Below are 25,668 nucleotides of genomic sequence, written 5' to 3' on the forward strand. Positions count from 1 at the left end.
CACTGAAGAATGCAAAGCTTGTGTATCCTCACAAATCTGAATGTATGTAAAATATCTGTCCTTCTTTAACAGATTTATCAAAACTAGATTTAAAGTAAACCTGTGAATCCATAATTAGTGGAAAAGAAACTGTAGTAGATAAGAAGTAACTGGGTGTATTTAATATATCTAATAAAAGTCCATTAAAAAAGAAAATTCTATACTTCAAATCCAGATGGCAAAGTAATTCTAGTGTACTTACAATAATAACCTCTAGGTACTTTTATTCCTCTTCTCATATTTTAGTATTCTTAAAACTCAATTCTTATTAGATAATATTTTGCACTCAACAATTTTTTAAGGAAGTGTTAAGATTGAATAATACTGATGCCAATGTGTTGAGAAAGATGTTCTGTCTTTAAATACCTCAGTGTAGTACTTGAATCTGACCCTGGGCAAAACTGTGGCATGCCTTCCTGGTGATTTAGTTTTTATGTCACCAACTTTATATTAACAATCACTTTATGCTTATAAAATATTTGCTTAAAATACTATAAAGATAATCTGGAGTTCTTAATTAGATAGCTTCATTAATTAGACATCTTCATTTTACATTGTGCTCAGTATTTGAGACATAAATGCATACTAAATTTTGTTAGGGAAGCTTAGACATAAATATAAAAGTATTTCCATTTTGCTCAATGTAAAACTACTGGCATTTGATGTAAAGGGGAAATATTCTAGAAATAATAGTTTATTTACTACATTAACAGATGAGAGGAGAAAAATAAAATCAGATAAAGTATATGCTAAAATATAGAACCCATTCATGATTTAAACAGCAACAACAAAACAGATATGAAATAAAATGGAACTTCCTTAGTCTAACAAAAAGGGATCTAGAAGATCTGTATAGCAAACATCATACTTAGTGACGCAGTGTTGTAAGCTTTTCCTCTGGGAACAGGAATTAGATAAGGATGCTTACTTGTAACCTCATCACTTCTATTCACTGTTGAATTGGAGGCCTGAGCTGAATAAGCCAAGAAAGAGCAAGAAAAACAATATGAGAATTGGAAAGGAAGAAATGAAACTATCACTTGTAAACAATATAATTATGCATATAGAAAAATTATTTTAATTCAAGTAAGTTATTAGAATTAAGTGAGTTTAGTGAGGTTTTGGACTTAAGGTCAAATACAAAAGCCAATTAACATGAAATGATGTTTAAAAAATACCTTTTATAATGATATTTAGAAAACAAAATATGAATAAATTTAACAAAATATGAAGAACTCTACCTAGAAAATATAAAACATTATTAGGAGAAAGTAAAGAAGATCTAAATAAATGAAGGAATATAATGGATCTGTTCCACAGAGAACACACTGTTGCTCATAATCATGTAAGTAGAGCTGGGGAGTTGAAGGCAGTAAGCTGATTGCATGCTGTACATATTAGTTGCTCACTAATTCTGTTGGTACCATTTTCACTTTTTATTAGCCTTCATTTTATGCTGATTTGAATCTTTCTCTTACTAGACTGTGACTGTAGATAAACTACAGGGAAGTTCTGTTAATATATCTACTGAAGATGGTTTGCTGAAAGTCAAGTATCTTTATACAGAATCATCGTTTCTGTCTTCTGCTGCTGGGGATATTACATTAGGAAGTGTTCATGGTAAGATGACAAAGGCCTAATACATCTTAGATATGCCATGTAACAAATTTTAAGAGATGACTCTATTTCTTTGTAGTTGAAGCAGGATCTGCAGATTAGGAAGGTATCCCTCTAAATAATTAATTACAAACTAATCATTTTTTAAAACACACAAAATAAAGTGACTCACAGTGCACTGAATTTTATTTTGTCAAGAAATTGAATATCATGTTGTTATACATGAAGCTAAAAATAATTCTGATTTTTAATGCATTTCCTTGTAGAATGGAACAAACAAAGAAATGTGTGCAGGACTATTCAGAGGAAAGCATGATGAAGTGAAAGCAGTGTTAAAAAATAAAAAGGGATTCTCAGTGTTTTATGCTACGATAGGAAAGCTAAGGATGAAATAAACATTTGTGTGAGAGATTATAGCAATTCAGTGATACGCAGTTTAGTTCAGTTCAGTTGCTCAGTCGTGTCCAACTCTTTGTGAACCCATGAATCGCAGCACGCCAGGCCTCCCTGTCCATCACCAACTCCCGGAGTTCACTCAGACTCACGTGCATCGAGTCGGTGATGCCATCCAGTCATCTCATCCTCGGTCGTCCCCTTCTCCTCCTGCTCCCAGTCCCTCCCAGCGTCAGAGTCTTTTCCAGTGAGTCAACTCTTCGCATGAAGTGGCCAAAGTACTGGAGCTTCAGCTTTAGCATCATTCCTTCCAAAGAAATCCCAGGGCTGATCTCCTTCAGAATGAACTGGTTGGATCTCCTTGCAGCCCAAGGGACTCTCAAGAGTCTTCTCCAACACCAGAGTTCAGAAGCATCAATTCTTTGGCACTCAGCCTTCTTCACAGTCCAACTCTCGCATCCATACATGACCACTGGAAAAACCATAGCCTTGACTAGATGGACCTTAGTCGGCAAAGTAATGTCTCTGCTTTTGAATATGCTATCTAGGTTGGTCATAGCTTTTCTTCCAAGGAGTAAGCTAATTTTGGCTAAAATACTTTAGTGTATTAGTACTAGCACCACGTCCCCTCAGTGCCCTGCCATTTTCAGTGTTCTTTAATTAAATACAATCTTACAACTTTCAAAATATGTCTCTGCAGTTAAATAATGTTACTTAGTTAACTTTCATGTTATAGAAAGAAAAGAGAACATAATGGTGAAGTAACATGGCAGAGGACATGTTGGTATTTAGTGTCACTCAGCATGCTTTTTAATTTCCACATAGCGGATGATTTAAGTCCAGGCATGTTTTCTGAAATATATATGGATATTAATAGAATTCAGAATCTCTTATTCTGGCAGGTAGTGTATACATATCTGCTAAATGCCTTTTGGACCATTTTCCAGGAGTTACAAACAAACTTTTGCTGTACATAGTCCACACCCATTTAACTTCTATAGGAAGGCTGAATATTGTTGTCTATATACTTTGGTGAAACTTCCAGATTTTCATTATCAACATGAGTTATTAAGTAGTATTAGAAAACCTGACTAGTGCTAGCCATGCTGTATAGCAAACTGGCAAGTAGTCTTACAGTTAAAAAGAAAACTAAAAATATGAGTACTTAAATGCTTGAAATAATTCTTGAACCTCAATTTCATAGTTAAACCTTGTCAATGATTCTTGTAGGCTTAAAGTATTGAGACCAGAATCGCTTGTGTCCAGTAGAGTTGTACCTAAATAAAGCAAATCGTTTTCTTACTTATTCACGCTTTTTGTGTAAGCGTTGCATTTCTAACTGTCAATTGTAACTAAAAGTGCTGTACTTAATATATTAAGTAACTTTTAGTGGAAAAGCAGTTCCTTACCATATTACATGTTGATTAACACTCAGGATAAGAACAGCTCTCCTCTCTTCAGAGAGGCCCAAGTTTCTTGCCTTTCCCTTCTGTGCCATACCTACCTAGTTCCATCCTTGTCCCAAGGGATTATATGCACATGTTCCTTGAGTCCGGAGTGTGAAGATGGGATGGGTACAGAAGAGTAGCCAATGTTCTAGCCCTACATCCTAATAAGCTTAAAGATAGAGTCATGACTGGGGGGAGGAAGTCTCTATGTTCTAGCTATGGAGTTTAGTAGGGAGAGATACCTCCCAAGGATCACCCTAAGCTGGAACGCTAAATACATATTCCAGTGAATTCTTTGTTGTAAGTGGTGATGGTCATATAATGCAAATTAGATCCATGTTTTGGTTGTATTTAAATAAACTAGCTTGGGAATCTTTTATGGGAAAATAGATTGCTACTTCTAAACAACAGACTGGTTCCAAATAGGAATAGGAGTACGTCAAGGCTGTATATTGTCACCCTGCTTATTTAACTATATGCAGAGTACATCATGAGAAATGCTGGGCTGGAAGAAGCACAAGCTGGAATCAAGATTGCTGGGAGAAATATCAATAACCTCAGGTATGCAGATGACACCACCCTTATGGCAGAAAGTGAAGAGGAGCTAAAAAGCCTCTTGATGAAAGTGAAAGAGGAGAGTGAAAAAGTTGGCCTAAAGCTCAACATTCAGAAAATGAAGATCATGGCATCTGGTCCCATCACTTCATGGGAAGTAGATGGGGAAACAGTGGAAACAGTGTCAGACTTTATTTTGGGGGCCTCCAAAATCACTGCAGATGGTGATTGCAGCCATGAAATTAAAAGACGCTTAGTCCTTGGAAGAAAAGTTATGACCAACCTAGATAGCATATTCAAAAGCAGAGACATTACTTTGCCAACAAAGGTCCGTCTAGTCAAGGCTGTGGTTTTTCCAGTGGTCATGTATGGATGTGAGAGTTGGACTGTGAAGAAAGCTGAGTGCTGAAGAATTGATGTTTTTGAACTGTGGTGTTGGAGAAGACTCTTGAGAGTCCCTTCGACTGCAAGGAGATCCAACCAGTCCATTCTGAAGGAGATCAGCCCTGGGATTTCTTTGGAAGGAATGATGCTAAAGCTGAAACTCCAATACTTTGGCCACCTCATGCAAAGAGTTGACTCATTGGAAATGACTTTGATGCTGGGAGGGATTGGGGGCAGGAGGAGAAGGGGACGACCGAGGATGAGATGGCTGGATGGCATCACTGACTCGATGGACGTGAGTTTGGGTGAACTCCAGGAGTTGGTGATGGACAGGGAGGCCTGGTGTGCTGCGATTCATGAGGTCGCAAAGAGTCGGACATGACTGAGTGACTGAACTGAACTGAACTGAACTGAAACATCTTACAGAAAATAAACTCATAAGAATATATATATTCTAAGACCTGCCTGTTCAGGATTTGTTTAGTTTGGCTTCTTTTTCATAAAGTAGAATTTTGCTTTTTAACTCCAACATACAGATGTTGTAAAAGACTTTTATACCATAAACATCATAATGATAACTGTCTTCAGATATATGAATTTGGAGCCCTTGTATCAGTAGGGGTGTGTGTGTACACTAAATTGCTTCAGTTGTGTCTGAATTTCTGTGACCCGAGGGACCATAGCCTGCCAGACTCCTCTGTCCATAGAATTTTCCAGGCAAGAATACTAGAGTGGGTTTCTTTGCCCTCCTCCAGGGTATCTTCCTGACCCAGGGATCGAACCCAATCTCTCTTATGTCTCCTGCATTACCACTGTCTGGGGAGCCCATCCGTAGGTGGGTGGACGTTTGTGTGAAAGTGTGTTGAAACCAAACACTTATTGTGTGCTTCAGTGAGTCTGCTTCTTTTACTTACTGGATAATTGGCTGTTTACAAATGAACAATACAAAACTTAGAAATGTCTAATTGTTTGCTCTCAGTTATAAGTTAATTAGTGGAAAAGCAAGTATTCAATCCAGATTTCTTGACTTTTAGGGAAATGTTTTAAAACAGTGTTTGTACATAGCCATGGTGAATTTCTTGATTGCAACCCAGATTCTATCATCGTTTTAAGGGCTTCCTGGGTTGCTCTACAGATGCTCCTCTAGGCAAACAACACTATAACACAGATGCACTGCTTCAGCTAGGTTCTCAATTGTAAACTCCAGTTTCAGGATCATTTATTATGCCTTAAATGAGTTTGTGGTATTCCATAGAGTGTCTGGCTGGAAAAGGCAATGGCAACGCACTGTGGTATTCTTGCCTGGAAAATTCCATGGATGGAGGAGCCTGGTAAGCTGCCGTCCATGGGGTCACGAAGAGTCGGACATGACTGAGCGACTTCACTTTCATCTTTCACCTTCATGGTTTGGAGAAGGAAATGGCAGCCCACTCCACTGTTCTTGCCTGGAGGATTCCAGGGAGAAGGGAGCCTGGTGGGCTGCCATCTATGCGGTCGCACAGAGTCAGACACGACTGAAGCGACTTAGCAGCAGCAGCAGCAGCAGCAGAGTGTCTGGGTTCAGCTTAGCTCTGTGGAGCCATTCAGGTACTCAGTTCATTCTGTTAAAGTGTTGCTGCTGTCTTCAGTGTGTGGCTTCGAAGGGTTCCTTCCATAAAGAAAGAGGGAGCTTGAACTTTATTTTTTGTCTATGTATTCTTTTTGTTCATATACTCTGATGCAAACCAGTACTGCTGAATACTTTAAAGAGGATGCTCAGTAATGAAGAAAGGGAAAATGAAAGGAGTAATAAGTCTTTCCTGGCCTTGCAAATTGACTCCTATATGTAGAGAAAAGAAAAAACAAATCTATCTTAAATGTTTTTTGAAATGAAAATTTTAAGTATAGCTAGCTGTATTTTCTCGATAAGAAAATGAGTTATCTAACTAACTAGTAATATTTACTGTTTGTAATGTTGCTGCTGCTGCTAAGCTGCTTCAGTCATGTCCAACTCTGTGCAACCCCATGGACGGCAGCCCACCAGGCTTCCCTGTCCCTGGGACTATCCAGGCAAGAACACTGGAGTGGATTGCCAGTTCCTTCTCCAATGCATGAAAGTGAAAAGTGAAAGTGAAGTCGCTCAGTCGTGTCCGACTCTTAGCGACCCCATGGACTGCAGCCTACCAGGCTCCTCCGTCCAAGGGATTTTCCTGGCAAGAGTACTGGAGTGGGTTGCCATTGCCTTCTCCATTGGTAATGTTAAATACCGCACAATTGCACTTATCTCACACGCTAGTAAAGTAATGCTCAAAATTCTCCAAGCCAGGCTTCAGCAATACATGAACTGTGAACTTGCAGAGTTCCAGCTGAATTTAGAAAAGGCAGAGGAACCAGAGATCAAATTGCCAACATCCCTTGGAACATCAAAAAAGCAGGAGAGTTCCAGAAAAACATCTATTTCTGCTTTATCAACTATGCAAAGCCTTTTACTATGTGGATCACAACAAACTGGAAAATTCTGAAAGAGATGGGAATACCAGACCACCTGACCTGCCCCTTGAGAAACCTATATGCAGGTCAGGAAGCAGCAGTTAGAACTGGACACGAAATAACAGACTGGTTCCAAATCGGGAAAGGAGTACGTCAAGGCTGTATATTGTCACCCTGCTTATTTAACTTATATGCAGAGTACATCATGAGAAATGCTGGGCTGGAAGAAGCACAAGCTGGAATCAAGATTGCCAGGAGAAATACCAGTAACCTCAAATATGCAGATAACACCACCTTTATGGCAGAAAACAAAGAAGAACTAAAGAGCCTCTTGATGAAAGTGAAGAGGGAAAAAGTTGGCTTAAAAGTCAACATTTGGAAAACTTAAGATCATGGCATCTGGTCTCATCACTTCATGGCAAATATATGGGGAAACAATGGAAACGGTGACAGACTTTATTTTTGGGGACTCCAAAATCACTGAAGGTAGTGACTACAGCCATGAAATTAAAAGACGCTTGCTCCTTGGAAGAAAAGTTATGACCAATCTAGACAGCATATTAAAAAGCAGAGATGATGCTCTGCCAACAAAAGTCCATCTAGTCAAAGCTATGGTTTTTCCAGTAGTCATGTATGGATGTGGGAGTTGAACTGTAAAAAAAGCTGAGCGCCAAAGAATTGATGCTTTTGAACTGTGGTGTTGGAGAAGATTCTTGAATGTCCCTTGGACTGCAAGGAGATCCAACCAGTCCATCCTAAAGGAAATCAGTCCTGAATAGTCATTGGAAGGACTGATGCTGAAGCTGAAACTCCAATACGTTGACTACCTGATGCGTAGAACTGACTCACTGGAAAAGATCCTGATGCTGGGAAAGATTGAAGGCAGGAAGTGAAGGAGATGACACAGGATGAGATGGTTGGATGGCATCACCAACTCAATGGACATGAGTTTGAGTAAACTCTAGGAGTTGGTGATAGACAGGGAGGCCTGGTATGCTGCCATCCATGGGGTTGCAGAGTCAGACACGATTGAGCGACTGAACTGAACTGAATGTTGAATCACATATATTAAGTATGTATGCCTTCTAATACAGAAGAAACTAGTGTATTCATTGATTCAACAAAAATTCCCTAATGTTCTGGCACTGAGAATCTAGTGGGAGAATAAGTACTTGAATAGTTTGTGTTCAGATATAAAATTTTATGACAGTTTACTATCTTTTGATTTTCTTCTAAGTTATCAAAAATTAGATTCTTTGTAAAGTGTAGTTTGTTGTATTCTGCTATTTGAATATTTGTGATTTTTAAAGAATTCTGTATTTATATGTATTCTAATAAATATTTTTAGAATATTTATAAATATATAGTATCTTGACTCAGAAAGAAAAGCTTCCTTGAAATGGTTTGCTGGGATTGGTTTTACTTACAATTTAAATAAATTAATTGGGTTTAATATATAGGAGTACTCATGACAGTCATTTTAGTGTTTTATATTTAGCTCATGTTATTTTTTGGAATAAATGATTAATGAATAAAACTATTTAACATATTTAAACTCTCTGTATGACTTAGGGTCTTAATTTAGGCTCTTTGGGAACATACATTAATAAATTGATGACTGTTCCCATTTTTCTGTACGTCAGAAGTCCTTTGTTGCCAAAAGATTTAGCAATATACATGCTAAATGCTTTCTTAAATAACTTTGGATTTTAGAAACTTTCACAAAAGTAAAAGTTACATAAACTATGCAAATATAATTGATAATTTTGATAGCACTCAAAACTTCATAAAGAAATGTTTCAGTTTTCTCTAAGACGAACACATAAGCTCTGGTAAATTTCTAAATCTGCCTTATGAATTTAGAAACTCAGAAATACAAAATTCTAAAGGAAAGAAACTCTTATTGGATTAAATGGGATTCTTCATAAGCTTATGAAAATGCTTTGTTCTAATTTTAGTGTTTATTCTTAAGTTCATTAAGTTTGATTGTCATTTGACACATAATTTATGTTAATATTGAATCTGGACACTTAAAACTTTATTATATGAAGTTATAGCTTCCTCTGTGGTACAGATAGCATAGATTTTTTCTTTTCACGATTTAGACATGTGATAAATATGCTGCTATTCCATGCAGTGTTTGGACCTGCTCATTTCCTTGGAGGGACTGGACTCCTTCCTTAAAGGTGATAATGCCATTTTCAGTGTATGGCCTCCAAGCTTCCACTAAAAGAAGAGAGATCATAGAGGATCATGTGAGAAATTTGTTAGCCAGAATGTTTTCAAATGACCTTAACTATGGAAGTCTGAGATAAAGAGCTTGGTGTGTTCTAAGGAAGGAGAAAGGCACACAAGTATTAGTGGGTACTGGCATGTGTCACATCTTGTATTTATAATTTTCGTTCAGTCGCTAAGTCGCTTCTGACCCCTTGTGAACGGCAACATGCAAGGCTCCCCTGTCCTTCACTATCACCCAGCGCTTGCTCAGGTTCACGTCCATTGAATCGTTGATGCTGTCTAACCATCTCGTCCTCTGGTGTCCTCTTCTGTTGCCTTCAGTTTTTACGAGCATCAGGGGCTTTTCTAGTGAATCGTCTCTTCTTGTCAGATGGCCAGAGCATTGGAGCTTCAGCATGTGTTCCTCCAGTGAATATTCAGGGTTGATTTCCTTAAGGATTGACTGGTTTGATCTCCTTGCAGTCCAAGGGACTCTCAAGAGTCTTCTCCAGCACCAAATTTGAAAGCATCAGTATTTAAAATTGCTCTTTCTCAAATGTCTGTGAGTTCTTTCTCTTTTACACACCCCCTTGGTATTCTCCAGCATTTCATCCTGTTTCATTGTTCTTTCAGTTCTTTCTTTTCCTTGGACATCTTATACACTTTTGAGTCTCAACTACCATTGTATTCCAATAATTCAAATTTGTATCTCTAGCCCTGACTTCCAACTTACACATCCATCTGCTTAGTAGACATAGCCATTTGGATCCTTATAGGCTTCTCTGATGACTTCATGTTTCTAACTTTTTTCCTCCTATTTTCCCAGCCCCCACCCCAACCTCATCCATAATGTATTCCTCCTCTTTTATTTCTATTTGCAGATTCTAATATTACCATGTACGTTATTTCCCAAGCTAGAAATCCAGAAGTAATCCTGAATTTCTGTCACCTTCCACATTTAGTCAACACCAAGTTTAGATAGGTTTTAGGTGGCTCAGTGGTAAAGAATCCGCCTACCATTGCAGGAGATGCAGGAGACACAGGTTTGATCCCTGGGTTGGCAAGTTCTTTTAGAGGAGGAAATGGCAGCCCACTCAGTATTCTTGCCTGGCGAATCCTGTGGAAAGAGGAGCCTGGCAGGTACAGTCCATGGGTTTGCAAAGAGTCAAACATGACTGAGCTGCACGAGCACAATCACCTAAATATTTCTTTCAATCTGTCCCATCTTTTTCTTAGAAATTTCTGCTCTTCTAATTAAGATTCTTGTCAGCTCTTGCCTCACCTCTAGCAATAAATTTGCTTCCAGTCTTGCCTTCTTCAAATTCATTGTCCTAACTATTGTGTGAAAGTGCAAGTGCTAGTCGCTCAGTCGTGTCTGACTCTTTGCGACTCCACGGACTTTACAGTCCATGGAATTCTCCAGGCCAGAATACTGGAGTGGGTAGCCTTTCCCTTCTCCAGGGGATTTTCCCAACCCAGGGATCGAACCCAGGTCTCCCACATTGCAGGTGGATTCTTTACCAGCTGAGCCACCAGCGAAGCCCAACCATACTGGAGAGGGCAGCCTGTCCCTTCTCCAGCGGATCTTCCTGACCCAGGAATCGAACCAGGGTCTCCTACATTGCAGGTGGATTCTTGACCAACTGAGCTATTAGGGATTATATGGTTGTTTATTAGAAAAGCACATTGAACACAGCATTGTCTTACCCAAACCCCTTCCTACTCAGTGACTTAGCTAACTTACTATCTTTTTTTGACCTTATGCTTTGTGTTCTAGAATTATACAATCTCTTACTTCTTCCTGTATACATTCATACCTGTTTTATACTTCTGAGTTTTTGATCAGAGCCCTTGATCATACTGATCGGTTACGGTGTTTCTAAAATGTTTTTCCCAGCTTTCTTTATCTCATTTACTCTTAGTAATCTTTTCATACTCAGCTAAAGCAGCCTTTCTCTGTTTCTGGCCTTCCATTGACCCATAAATTCTTGCCTGATTATAAACTCCTCAATAGCAGGGATCATGTTTTATTTACCTCTATATGCTTTGCATTTAGCCATGTGCTTGCAAGTAGAAAATTCTTTCTGCTCCCCCAATCTTCCCCTTAAAAAAAAAGCACAAAAAGGATTTAACCTTTATGGATATTTTATTTCTCTGTTTGGATAATGAGAGTATGTGTGCTGTTTTTTACTAAAATCACATTTATTTTAGTGAAGAAAAATAAACTATTTGTCTTTAAATTGATAGCTAATTCTTCCTCTGATCCTATTGGAATGAAGAGTGGCTAGCTAAGGAGAACTATTTATTTTCTCAAACATTGGGTTTTGTGGAAAAATTAAGTAACTAGAAAGAAGAGTAAGCACATATAATTATTACAGATCATGTGGCATCTGCTTCATTGAAAGGAGAGCTTTTATAAAGATCTACTTCTCTCAGATAGTTGATTTATTTATTGTTTTCACCATCTGATGATGGAAAAAGGTAAAACCAAATTACAGAAAACTATGCTAGTAATGTCCATTTGGTTGATCTGGATACTTTAAAATATTCTGTCTTCTTCCACAAAGTATTTGAGATAAGAGTTCCATGTTGTGTATTTTAATGACCTTAGAATATTTCTGTTTAGAGATTTTCTAAACAATTTGATGAGTTGAGAATATTTTTTTGTTTATTGTTTTAAAAGTCCTTTAGCACTAACAAAAATATTTTGATATATTCCTTATATTTACAGATTGTCTTTATTTCCATAGTTTTATTATTCCTTTATGCTTTTCCTGTACCAAACTCTAACATTCAAGAGAGATGTAGTTTGAGACTGTATAGATTCTGCTATAATTTAACTAACTTCCCTGGTGGCTCAGATGGTAGAGCATCTACCTACAATGCAGGAGACCTGGGTTCAATCCCTGGGTCAGGAAGATCTCCTAGAGAAGGAAATGGCAACCCACTCCAGTATTCTTGCCTGGAAAATCCCATGGACAGAGGAGCCTGATAGGCTATAGTCTATGAGGTTGCAAAGAGTCAGACACAACTGAGCGACTTCACTTTATAATTTAACTAGTCCTTTTTTAAATTTTTTTTTTTATGAAACTGAAACTTTTTTTTGGCTCTAAAACCATTGTTTTCTTGATCACTTATATCACACTCTACTGACTTTTTGAAAAAGACCACATTTTTTATTTTTGTTTAAAAAAGTAAATTTTTACTGTATTCATTGGAGACTAGTTTAGTAAAGCTCCTTTTGTCCTACTGAATGGCTGAACTCACTAACTAAATGACTGACTATAGAACTATGTCAGTGTTTTTATTGTTGCTGTTTTATTAATAGTTAAAATCACAAATATCAGAGGTCTCCTTTATCTTATTTTTAAGGTGTTCATAAGGTGAAAACAGTAAAGAGAATTCTGAGTGTCTGACACTAGCTTAATCTTCCTAAAGATTAGGAAGGAAGGAATATTAGATGGTTTTCTTGTGTTCTTCTCATCTTGAAATTCTTCTTTGACTCCTTTGGTATAGGACAAAGTCAGTAGACTAAACACTCTATGATTCTTCTACACATTTGTTTTTACCTGTTTTTCCAAACTATATTTGAACATAGGTTCAAAAAATAATAGTATTTACTATGTACAGGGCAATATGGTAAGCTCTCAAAATATAATGCTAAGTAAGAAAACTTAATCCCTGTCCTCATAGACTGGCCTAATTGCTCTAACTTAACTGATGAGCATGATTTAAATATAGCACAGATAGTTAACTCCTTTTTACCTTTGCTTACATACCTTTTCAACAAAATTGTTCCCCCTCAGCATCAAACTTTACTCATATTTCAAACATAGACTCTGATGAAATCTCCAATATGATTCTCTCCCTGTTCATGCCACATCATTTTAGTCTGCTTCCTCGGAATGGTTATGGAACCTAATACATACTATTCAGTTACAACATTAACTTAAAATTATTAATAAACACTCATTTTTAACTTTTCATGTATGTATATCCCTAGATAGCCTATAAGGTTTTGAATGGCCAGTCTATCCTCTGCACCCCTGCAAGTGATTTGTGTCCTTCCCACATACAAAATACACTCCCTTCCTTTCAAGGTTCCCAGAGTCTCATCCTATTGCATATCTCCTCAGAGTCCAGAATGTCTACACCAAAATCAGATCCAGATTGTAGATGAACCTCCTCGGGTACAGTTGCTTAGGTCTAACTCCTCAAGTATAGTTCTCAGTCTTAAGACCTGTTCTCTAACCTCCTCAACCCCCACACACCACCTGCACACTAAGCATACAGTGATGGGATACACATAGGATAATTGCTATAGACTTTCCTGTTTAAAGGGGAGAAAAATAAGGGGCACAAAGGAGTCATTGGTCCATAACGATTTTGAAATTTAGGTAGGAAAACATTGGAGGTTCTTTGATTAGATCTCATGGCTTTGTGATAATTTTTTAGGTTTCCAGGCTTTGCCCTCTGAGCTCTTTGAATCATCCTTCCTTTTTCATGAAATGTAGCATGTGTTTGCAGCTGAGGAATTTTCTTAGTCTGCTTCCTGCCAGCAGAATTTTGGGACTCTAGCGGTCTCATTTCACTTTGTACTGTTACTGTCCCTTTTGGTCGATGTTAGCAATGTGTTTGCTGATACAATTCTCACAAATTTTGTCAGCATTCTATGAATCACATTGGTGTTTATTCCATTAGATGAAGGCCACATCCAAGAATGTTTTCAAAATGTGGACTTCTGCAGAGAAATTAAGGTATGGTACTCGCAAGCTTTCTAGGGGACCTATTGCTTAATTGAGAGGATCTGTGAGATACCCTCAGCCAGTTTAATGGACTTTTTGTACAGCTAAATTAATACTGTGAGGTATCACTCTTAATCTTTCTGGAGTCTTGACAAAAGATTTTACAGTCAATCCATCAGTTTCATTTTTAGGCCATGTTCTGGGAGTACACTGAATTCAGACTTTGTGTCGAGTTCAGTCGCTCAGTCGTGTCCAACTCTTTGAGACCCCATGAATCGCAGCATGCCAGGCCTCCCTGTCCATCACCAACTCCCGGAGTTCACTCAGACTCACGTCCATAGAGTCAGTGATGCCATCCAGCCATCTCATCCTCGGTCGTCCCCTTCTCCTCCTGCCCCCAATCCCCCCCAGCATCAGAGTCTTTTCCAATGAATCAACTCTTCACATGAGGTGGCCAAAGTACTGGAGTTTCAGCTTTAGCATCATTCCTTCCAAAGAAATCCCAGGGTTGATCTCCTTCAGAATGGACTGGTTGGATCTCCTTGCAGTGCAAGGAACTCTCAATGGTCCTCTCCAACACCACAGTTCAAAAGCATCAATTCTTGGGTGCTCAGCCTTCTTCACAGTCCAACTCTCACATCCATACATGACCACTGGAAAAACCATAGCCTTGACTAGATGGACCTTTGTTGGCAAAGTAATGTCTCTGCTTTTCAATATACTATCTAGGTTGGTCATAACTTTTCTTCCAAGGAGTAAGCGTCTTTTAATTTCATGGCTGCAGTCACCATCTGCAGTGATTTTGGAGCCCCGAAATTAAAGTCTGACACTGTTTCCCCATCTATTTCCCATGAAGTGATGGGACCAGATGCCATTATCTTCATTTTCTGAAAGTTGAGCTTTAAGCCAACTTTTTCACTCTCCTCTTTCACTTTCATCAAGAGGCTTTTGAGTTCCTCTTCACTTTCTGCCATAAGGGTGGTGTCATCTGCATATCTGAGGTTATTGATATTTCTCCCAGCATTCTTGATTCCAGCTTGTGTTTCTTCCAGTCCAGCGTTTCTCATGATGTACTCTGCATAGAGGTTAAATAAGCAGGGTGACAATATACAGCCTTGATGTACTCCTTTTCCTGTTTGGAACCAGTCTGTTGTTCCATGTCCAGTTCTAACTGTTGCTTCCTGACCTGCATACAGATTTCTCAAGAGGCAGGTTAAATGGTCTGGTATTCCCATCTCTTTCAGAATTTTCCAGAGTTTATTGTGATCCACACAGTCAAAGGCTTTGGCATAGTCAATAAAGCAGAAATAGATGTTTTTCTGGAACTCTCTTGCTTTTTCCATGATCCAGCGGCTGTTGGCAATTTGATCTCTGGTTCCTCTGCCTTTTCTAAAACCAGCTTGAACATCGGGAAGTTCACGGTTCATGTATTGCTGAAGCGTGGCTTGGAGAATTTTGAGCATCACTTTACTAGCATGTGAGATGAGTGCAATTGTGTGGTAGTTTGAGCATTCTTTTGCATTGGCTTCTTTGGGACTGGAATGAAAACTGACCTTTTCCAGTCCTGTGGCCACTGCTGAGTTTTCCAAATTTGCTGGCATCTTGAGTGCAGCACTTTCACAGCATCATCTTTCAGGATTTGAAACAGCTCAACTGGAATTCCATCACCTCCGCTAGCTTTGTTCGTAGTAACGCTTTATAAGGCCCACTTGACTCCACATTCCAAGATGTCTGGCTCTAGATTAGTGATCACATCATCATGATTATATGGGTCGTGAAGATCTTTTTTGTCCAGTTCTTCCATGTATTCTTGCCACCTCTTCTTAATATCTTCTGCTTCTGTTAGGTCCCTACCATTTCTATCCTTTATCGAGCCCATCTTTGCATGAAATATTCCCTTGGTATCTCTAATTTTCTTGAAGAGATCTCTAGTCTTTCTCTAGTCTTTGTGTCGAAGCTATTCTTAACTTTCTCATCTTTTGCCATCTTGAGAAGCTGAGAATTTTCAAAATGATTCTTGTCCTGATTCTTTTTTTAAACTATCGTTTCTTTAGTTTATCTTACTTTGTTTGCATTTTACTGACGCTACAAGAAAAAATAGGCAGGGCCTACAACACTTTGACTCTGCTTGGCTATCTTCTAGCTAGATCATTCAGTTCATTAGGCACATTTCCTACTTTCCACATTACTGAATGTGATAGTGTTGTGAAGTTTCTAATACTGCTTAACAAACATCTGCCTTCCTCTAGTTTCCAAAACACTTTTTCATTTCCATTTAAGCCCTTATATGAGAAGCACTCAAAGTCCAGCTTTCTACTAACACACTATTCAGGCAATTTAGGCTTTCTCTTACCATGCTCCTAAAAAATCCTTCCAACCTATGCCTACTGCCAATTTCCAAAGCTGTTCCCATATTTTTAGTTATTTTTTGTGGCATCACCCCACATCCAGCTTTCAACATCTTTTCTAGTTACCTCTTCCTTTGTAACATATTTAGCAGCTGAAAACAGCAAACATTTATTTCTTATACTTTGGGTGGTCCGGAATCTGGGTATCACTTAACTGGGTCTTCTGCCTCAAGATCTCTCTTGAAGTTCTAATCAAGGTATCAGTTGGGACCATGGGTTTATTTGAAGGCTCAGCCAAAAGTGAGTCTGCTTCCTAGTTCACTCATGTTGTTGTTAGCAGGATTCAGTTCAGATTCTATTGGCTGGGGGCCTCTTTAGGTCCTTGGTCTTGGGCCTCTTTCATAAGGCACTTGGACAACATGGCTAGCTGGCTTCCATCGCAGCAAAAGAGAGCTAGCAAGGCAGAAGCAAGAATCGTTTGTAACCTAGTCTTGAAAGTAACATCTCATTTGCCCTTATTCTGTTTGTTAAAAGCATCAGTAGGTCCAGCCTCCATATGCGTGAAGGAGCTCATACATGGGCATGAATACCAGGAGGCAGGGGTCATTGGAAGCCATCTTAGCAGCTTTGTGATCCTTGGCCACTGTTTGCATGTGAATCTGCATTTACTGGATTTGAAAATTGGAAGAGTATCTCGAACACACCAATGAAATAATATTTACTTAACCATGTAACAGGAGGATCTGCACAGCCTTGTAAATTACTGAAACTTGAAAATAATTTTATAAGCTTAACTTCATACAAACCAAGTTTTACTCCTACACAAGTGTACTGCTTGTTCATGTGCTCATGTGAAGTATGATGAAATATAAAACTTTTAGAGAAATTTTTACAGTCAAAGCACATTTAACTGTTGGACAAATGAATCAAGTGCCTCCTTTCTTTGTCTTTTTCTCAGGTAATGATACATGTCAGTGTTTATAAGATACATGAAATTAAATAAAGTATTTTATTCATCCTGATTAATTCTGAGACAAAATTTATTCTTTTACTCTTCTTTTGTTGTTTTTGTTCAGTTGATAAGTCGTGTCTGACTCTTTGTGACTCCATGGACTGTAGGTTGCCAGGCTCCCTATCCTTCACTCTCTCTCAGAGCATGCTCAAACTCATGTCCACTGAGTTGGTGATGCCATCCAACCATCTCATCCTCTGTCGCCCCCTTCTCCTCCTGCCCTCAGTCTTTCCCAGTTTCAGGGTCTTTTACAGTGAGTCAGCTCTTTGCATCAGGTGGCCAGAGTATTGGAGCTTCAGCTTCAGCATCAGTCCCTCCAATGAGTATTCAGGGTTGATTTCCCTTAGGATTGACTGGTTTGATCTCCTCACTGTCCAAGAGACTCTCAAGAGTTTTCTCCAGCACCACAGTTCAAAAGCATCAATTCTTCAGCATCAGCTTTCTTTATGGTCCAACTCACACATCCATACATGACTACTGGAAAAACCATAGCTTTGACTAGACGGACCATTGTCGACTAAGAGATGTCTCTGCTTTTGAATACATTGTCTAGGTTTGTCACAGCTTTACTTCCAAGGAGCAGGCGTCTTTTAATTTCATGGCTGCAGTCAGTGTCCACAGTGATTTTGGAGCCCAAGGAAAGAAAATCTGTTACTGTTTCCACTTTTCCCCCATCTATCTGCCATGAAATTATGTGACTGGATGCCATGTTCTTAGTTTTTTGAATGTTGACTATTAGGCCAGCTTTTTTCATTCTCTTCTTTCATCCTCATCAGGAGGCCCTTTAGTTCCTCTTTGCTTTCTGCCATTAGAGTGGTATCAGCTACGTATCTGCTGCTGCTGCTAAGTCACTTCAGTCGTGTTTGACTCTGTGCGACCCCATAGATGGCAGCCCACCAGGCTCCCCTGTCCCTGGGATTCTCTGGGCAAGAACACTGGAGTGGGTTGCCATTTCCTTCTCCAATGCGTGAAAGTGCAAAGTGAAAGTGAAATCTCTCAGTCGTGTCTGACTGTTAGTGACCCCATCGACTGCAGCCTACCAGGCTCCTCCGTCCATGGGATTTTCCAGGCAAGAGTACTGGAGTGGGGTGTCACTACATATCTGAGGTTGTTAATATTTCTCCTGGCAGTCTTGATTCCTGGTTGTGATTCATCCAGCTCAGTATACCACATGATGTACTCTGCATATAAGTTAAATAAGCAGAGTGAGAATATACAGCCTTGATGTACTCCTTTCCCGGTTTGGAACCAATCTGTTGTTCCATGTCAAGCTCTAACTGTTGCTTCTTGACTTGCTTCACAGGTTTCCCAGGAGGCAGGTGAGATGGTCTGATATTTCATTTCTTTAAGAATTTTCCACAGTTTGTTGTGATCCATACAATCAAAGACTTTAGTGTAGTCAGTGAAGCAGGAGTAGATGTTTTTCTGAAATTTTCTTGCTTTTTCTATGACAATTTGATATCTGATTCCTCTGCCCTTTCTAAAACCAACTTGTACATCTGGAAGTTCTAGTTTCATGTACTGCTAAAGCCTGGTTGGAGAATTTTGAGGATTACCATGCTAGCATGAGAAGTGAGTGCAGTTGTATGGTGGTTTGAACATTCTTTGGCATTGCCCTTCTTTAAGACTGAAATGAAAACTGACCTTTTCCAGTCCTGTGGCCATTGCTGAGTTTTCCAAATTTGCTGACATATTGAGTCCAATACTTTAACAGCATCATCTTTTGGGATTTTAAATAGCACAGCTTCTTTCACTCTACACCATTTTCTTTTTTACTCCCTTTTTATTCTTCACTATAGTTTTAGAATTATGATAGTGCAGTAAATATAGGTGGTATAACTCTATGAGTAATTATCCCTTAAACACACATGAAGAAAAATACTGCTGTTTTTGATGTTGGAGGATGGCACTGGGAAGAATGGTTTCAGAGTCCTATGTTTATCCTAGAAAATATGTTTTCATTGAAAGAAGGGAATATTTGAAGTTTTTTTTCTTTGTTAGTCATATTTCAATTATTTATTATTCCTGTCCCAAACCTTTTAAACTCTTGGCAGAAAAACCACTGAAATCTCACAGATAGGTTTGCCAAACTGGCCTGAAAAATAACAGTAATTACTTTTTTCCATGGATTATTTTAGTGTTATTTGGTTCAAAACTTGGCTTTGTGTGGTCTGATAAATATTGTGATGTTTAGGTTGAAAATGCGTAGTCAGTACATTTGAGTCATTTTTTTTTTTTACATTTTTTAACTTTTAGAAGAATCATTATTTTTCTTCCATGTTTCCCAGAAAGTACAGGGGTTTGTTTTGTTAGTTGTGCTGTAGTAGATTAAGTTAGAGTGGAAGAAGAGAGTTTGTATAAATGCCTAAAGCTATTTATTTTGTAGTTGCGCATAAATCTCTGACTAGGATTTTGATACTGAGAAAAATTGTGAATGACAATAATAATATTATTAAATAACCTTGTGGATATCTAACCGTGTTTTAGAACATTATTAATACATTTCTTTTCTGGATTATCCCTAATGTGTAAAGTTGTCTTTTTCTCTCTTTTGCAGGTAATATAACATTACGAAGCAAAATGGGTAACATCACAGTAGGTATGTGCTAAGTGGTTGTTGGTAAATTTTATATTCTTTTTAAAATAGCTATATTTGTAATATTTTATTAGAGTACATAAAATCTACAATTTAGCTGATGAGCCTAATAGTATCCTGATATACCAGTCAGATATAGGCAGACCCAGTATATGAACTGAGGATGAGATGGTTAGGTGGCATCACTGACCCAATGGGCATGAGTTTGAACAAACTCTGGGAGGTAATGAAGGACAGGGAAGCCTGATGTGCTGCAGTCCATGGGGTCACAAAGAGTCAGACATGACTTAGCGACTGAACAACAATAAATATATGAATTTGTGAAATTATTTCTAAAAGTTCATTAATTCATCATCCTATAAATTCTGTATAATTATAGGTTTGCTATCAGTCAGAATACTGTTAGAATTCTAATTTCACCACTTTCTATTCATGGAAAATTACCTAACTGCTCTGTACCTAAGCTTCCACCTCTGAAAAAAATAGAAATAACAGTAAGTACCTATCAAATGGTGTTCTTGTAAGGATTAAATGAGATATTTAAGTACTTTAGCATAGCATCTGACATATAATCTGCTGCTAAGTCACTTCAGTCGTGTCCGACTCTGTGCGATCCCATAGATGGCAGCCCACCAGGCTCCCCTCTCCCTGGGATTGTCCTGGCAAGAACACTGGAGTGGGCTGCCATTTCCTTCTCCAATGCATGAAATTGAAAAGTGAAAGTGAAGTCACTCAGTCGTGTCCAACACTCAGTGAGCCCATGGACTGCAGCCCTCCAGGCTTCTCTGTCCATGGGATTTTCCAGGCAAGAGTACTGGAGTGGAGTGCCATTGGCTTCTCCCTGACATGTGATAAGTACTCAATAAATAATAGCCATTTTAATTATTGTTATTGTTCTAATCCTAAGCCAGAGCTAACAGTGGCTAATGGTCCTTTAGACCTAATCACCATATGTGATGCTATGCCTATGGGAATAACAGTTCAGATTCCCAGATAGCTTAGATAGAGCTCTTCTCTATCCCTAGGTATACCTGCTTGCCTGTTAGGTGAAGGCAGTCTGAGCTCTAAGAGTAGTGGTTGATTTTTAGACCTTAGAGCGTAGGGGTCAGCGGTGGGAAACCAGGATCTTTGTTGAAGAGCTATGGCTTATTGCCAATATGAATGCCCCAGCTTCCTGGTTTTGTCCTTTTGACATTTTACATTTTCTTTTGTGTGTGTGCTGATTGAAATGGTTAATATACTCAACAATCCTTTTCATTATCACTTCTTCTGGATTCTCAGAATTAAGGTGAACATCTCTTTTTAAATTTTCTGGACATTGTAACCTTTATGTTCAGTGAGGGATAAATAGAAGATAAAGGCTTCCTAAGTGATAGTTGTAAATCATTTTAACTGAAAACATGACAGGATTTACCTTTATCCCAGAGAGAAATCAAAATTTACTGCTGACTCTTCAGGCCATTCCATCAGAGGGTGCATCTGGGGTTAGTAAGGAAAGTTTCTAGGGTGAAAAAAAGATACACTAGTAAAAAGCTGAGCTATCTGGTTGGGGAGAGAGTCCTAGACATGGGTAGAGTTTGTAGCAGTAAGGGAAGGGGAGGAAAGAAAGGGAATATTTCAAATTGAGAGGCACAGTAAGTTTCACTGCCCACTAGCAGGCCCTTTAGACAGATGAGAATTTGAGAAATACTTATATGATAATGCTAGTGTTATTGTTGAATGGAATTGTGGGGATGTAAAGGGAAAATTATTCTTTCTAAAATTGGAAATAAATGCGTTATTACCCATACTGAAAAAGAATAGCAACAGCCAGGATGAAATGAACAGTAATTTACATCTTTGAAGATGGTTTCATACTGTATAAATGATTAACCGTACAAGTTTTAAGGGCTTCCCTGTTAGTTCAGCTGGTAAAGAATCCGCCTGCAATGCGGGAGACCTGGGTTTGATCACTGGGTTGGGAAGATCTCCTGGAGAAGGGAAAGGCTACCCAATCCAGTATTCTGGCCTGGAGAATTCCATGGACTGTAAAGTCCATGGGGTGGCAAAGAGTTGGATACAACTGAGTGACTTATACACACACACACACACACACACACACACACACACACACACACACACACACACACACACAAACTAATCTGGACGGGGGTGGGAAGAGTGGGTTGTGTCTTTCTCTTTCCTCTTTCATTTTATTATCTGTAAGACAGTAAGCCACAATGTTTTAACCTTAATAATAGTGTTCATTTCTTAAATTCCTTTAATTCTTTGAATATCTCTATTAAGACTTTGGAAGAAAGTATAAATTATGTCGCTGTTTATATTGGTCTTAAAATTCTGTTAGCATTTGAAGACAGCCCTGAATATGGCAAAAACTAGTCCACATATATTTACCAAGTGCCTGCTCTATCATACCAGGAACTCGTGTAGATACTGGGGAATATGTTGGTCAAAAGATATTGTCTTCATGCTAACCTTTGGGCTGAGAAGAAAGATAATAAGTATGTGAATGAAAAAAGATGATTTCACATAGTGTAATGAATAAATAAGAGAGGGTAATGTAATAGAGCAGAAAGAAAGCTGCTTCATTTAGCACTCAAGGAGAGTCTAGAGAAGAGATACTTGAATTAAGGTCAGAATAATGGGGAAAAGGCATGTAAAATTCTGAATGCACAGCTCCATAGATACAGAGGTCAGCCAGTGCAAGCCCTTACATGAAATGAGTTCATCAGTTTGCAGAGAAGATACATTCACAAAAATTGAGTCTTTCATAAGCAAAGTGTCATTTTTCATTTATATGTATCTTTTATTTCTCTTACCTTGTTTTTTAGTTTCCAGTGTAGTGGTCTGAGATATCTTTGGTTAAATTTGCTTTTTTGACCCCATTGTGAATGGAATTTTAGAAAATTTCACTTTCTAATGGTCTACTGCTGGTATATAAAAAAATACAAATAACCTTTATTCATGGACTATGTTTCTTGTGAGCTTGCTAAATTTATTTGTTTATTCTAAATAGTGTATTTTTTAGAATCCAGAATTCTTTTCTATGTAGGCAGTCATTCCATTTGCAAATTAACAGTTTTATCACTTTCTTTCCACTCTGTTTTCCTTTTTTTCTCTTTTGCCTTATTAGGCTAGGAAGGTTCTGCAGCACAATATTGAATAATAGTGGCAGATTGTTCCCAATCCTAGTATCCAGTATTAGACGGAATACATTCAGTGTCTTCCCTTTTAAGTGTGATGTTAGCTATGCAGTCTTTTCATAGATTTATCAGACTGAGGAAATTCTTTTTATTCCTAGTTTCCTGCAAGTTTTTTTTTTTCCTTTGATCATGAATGGATGTTGAATTTTGTCAAATGTATTTTCTATATTTATTGAGATGATTGCTTTTTTAAATTCTTTTTTTACTCTATTAATGATCAATTGCATTGATTTTTGATGTTAACTAACCTTGTATGGTTGGATGGCATCATCAACTCAAGGGACATGGGTTTGGGTGGACTGAGGATGAGATGGCTGGATGGCATCACGGACTCGATGGACGTCAGTCTGAGTGAACTCTGGGAGATGGTGATGGACAGGGAGGCCTGGTGTGCTGCGGTTCATGGGGTCGCAAAGAGTTGGACACAACCGAGCAACTGAACTGAACTGAACTGAACTTTGTATTCCTTGGATCAACCATACCTAATCATGATGTAGTATCCTATTTATGGCAGAAAGTGAAAAGGAACTAAAGAGCCTCTTAATAAAAGTGAAAGAGGAGAGTGAAAAGCTGGCTTAAAATTCAACATTCGAAAAACTAAGATCATGGCATCTGGTCTCCATCACTTAATGGCAGATAGATGGGGAAACAGTTGAAACAGTGGCAGATTTTATTTTCCTTGGCTCCAAAATCATTGAAGATGGTGACTGCAGCCATGAAATTAAAAGATGCTTGTTTCTTGGAAGAAAAGCTGTGACAAACCTAGACAGCATATTAAAAAGCAGAGACGTTACTTAACTGACAAAGGTCTGTCTAGTCAAAGCTATGGTTTTTCCAGTAGTCTTGTATGGATGTGTGAGTTGGACCATAAAGAAAGCTGAGTGCTGGAGAATTGATGCTTTTGAACTGTGGTACTCGAGAAGACTCTTGGGAGTCCCTTGGACTGCAAGGAGATCAAGCCAGTCAATCCTAAAGGAAATCAGTCCTGAATATTCATTGGAAGGACTGATGCTGAAGCTGAAGCTCCAATACTCTGGCCACCTGATGCAAAGAGCTGACTCATTATAAAAGACCCTGAAACTGGGAAAGACTGAGGGCAGGAGGAGAAGGGGGCAACAGAGGATGTGATGGTTGGATGGCATCACTGACTTGGTGGACATGAGTTTGAGCAAGCTCTGGGAATTGGTGATGGACAAGGAGGCCTGGTGTGCTGCAGTCCATGGGGTTGCAAAGAGTTGTACATGACTGAGCGACTGAGCTGAATTGATCCTATTTATACATGTTGGGTTGAGGTTGCTCTTTTTTTTTAAAGATTTATTTATTTATTTTATTTATGGCTGTGCTGGGTCTTCGTTGCTGCATGTGGGCTTTCTCCAGTTATGGCAAGCGGAGGCTACTCTCTAGTTGCTGTGTGTGGGCTTCTCATTGCAGTAGTTTCTCTTATTGTGGAGCACAGGCTCCAGGGCGCATGGGCTCAGTAGCTGTGGCTTGTGGGCTCTGTACAGGCTTAGTAGTTGTGACGAATGGACTTAGTTGCTCCACGGCATGTGGTATCTTTCCAGACCAGGGATTGAACCCATGTCCCCTGCATTGTCAGGCAGAGTCTTTACTATTTAGCCACCATGGAAGCCTTGTTGCTAATATTTTGTCAAGGATTTTATATTCATGTTTGTGATGAATGCTGATCTGTGATTTTTTATTTTGTAAAATCTCTGTAGGTTTTGTTATTAGGATTACACTATCCTTATAAAATGAAGTTGAATATATATATTCATGTATAATCTCTGTCCATATGTGTGTACAACAGATGAGAGGGAAAGGAACACTTAGTGGGATGGGAACATGGATAAACATGAACAAGCAGTTCCCAGAAGAAATACTGTATATACATATACAGTGTTGTTTCACCTTACTGCTAATCTAAAGCATCTAAGTATAAACCATCATGACTTAAAACATTGATAATATCCATTTTTGGGAAAGTTAGGGTGAAACAGGGATTCCCATCAATTGTTAGTTCAGATATAAATTGATCACTATGTAAGTCAGTTTGTAAATGTATATTAAAATTGGAAGCATCTACATTTGCTTTGTTCTAGCACTTCCTCTTTTAGAACTTTATCTCAAGGAGAGAGTCTGGTAAGGATATAAGGATATATCCATGAGGTTATAAAGATATATACGTGATATATATATATATCATCTCTGTTTTTAGTAGCAAAAGAAAGTATACATTTTAGGTTGTTCCCAGTAAGAGAATAACTAAATATAGTATGATACAGTCATAAAGTGAATGTTCTTCAGCCTTTAACAATATAATTACTGAGGTCTGTAGTATACATTATAGAAGGGTATTCCTGACATTTAATTAAATGAAAAAAATAGTAAAACATTGTACTATTATTTCAAAATATGCTTTCATATTGAGTGTTAAATCAGAAAAAAGAAGGGAAGGAAGGAGAATGAGAGTGGAAGTAAGAGGAGAGCACAGCAGAATTCAATTAGAATTTATATAGAAATCAAAGTTGTTTGGATCCTGTTACAGGTTTCTTCCTTTGAATATATCTGGACCTAAGTCACTGATTTGTGGGAATAGATCCCATTTTTACTGACAACCAGAGCAGGAGATGTCATACAATTCA

General features: G+C 38.4%; 1 protein-coding gene across 1 annotated transcript in view; it reads left to right on the top strand.

Annotated features, from left to right (window-relative positions):
* Positions 1–25,668, top strand: part of FAM185A (family with sequence similarity 185 member A) — a 70,239-nt gene that overhangs the window by 15,885 nt on the left and 28,686 nt on the right. Inside the window, exons 4-5 of the mRNA XM_068972393.1 lie at positions 1,521–1,659; positions 19,785–19,826. Coding sequence (XP_068828494.1) covers positions 1,521–1,659; positions 19,785–19,826 — 181 coding nt within the window. The remainder of the gene's footprint in view (positions 1–1,520; positions 1,660–19,784; positions 19,827–25,668) is intronic.

Source organism: Capricornis sumatraensis, chromosome 5 (genome assembly GCF_032405125.1).
Source record: "Capricornis sumatraensis isolate serow.1 chromosome 5, serow.2, whole genome shotgun sequence".
NCBI classification, from domain to species: Eukaryota; Metazoa; Chordata; class Mammalia; order Artiodactyla; family Bovidae; genus Capricornis; species Capricornis sumatraensis.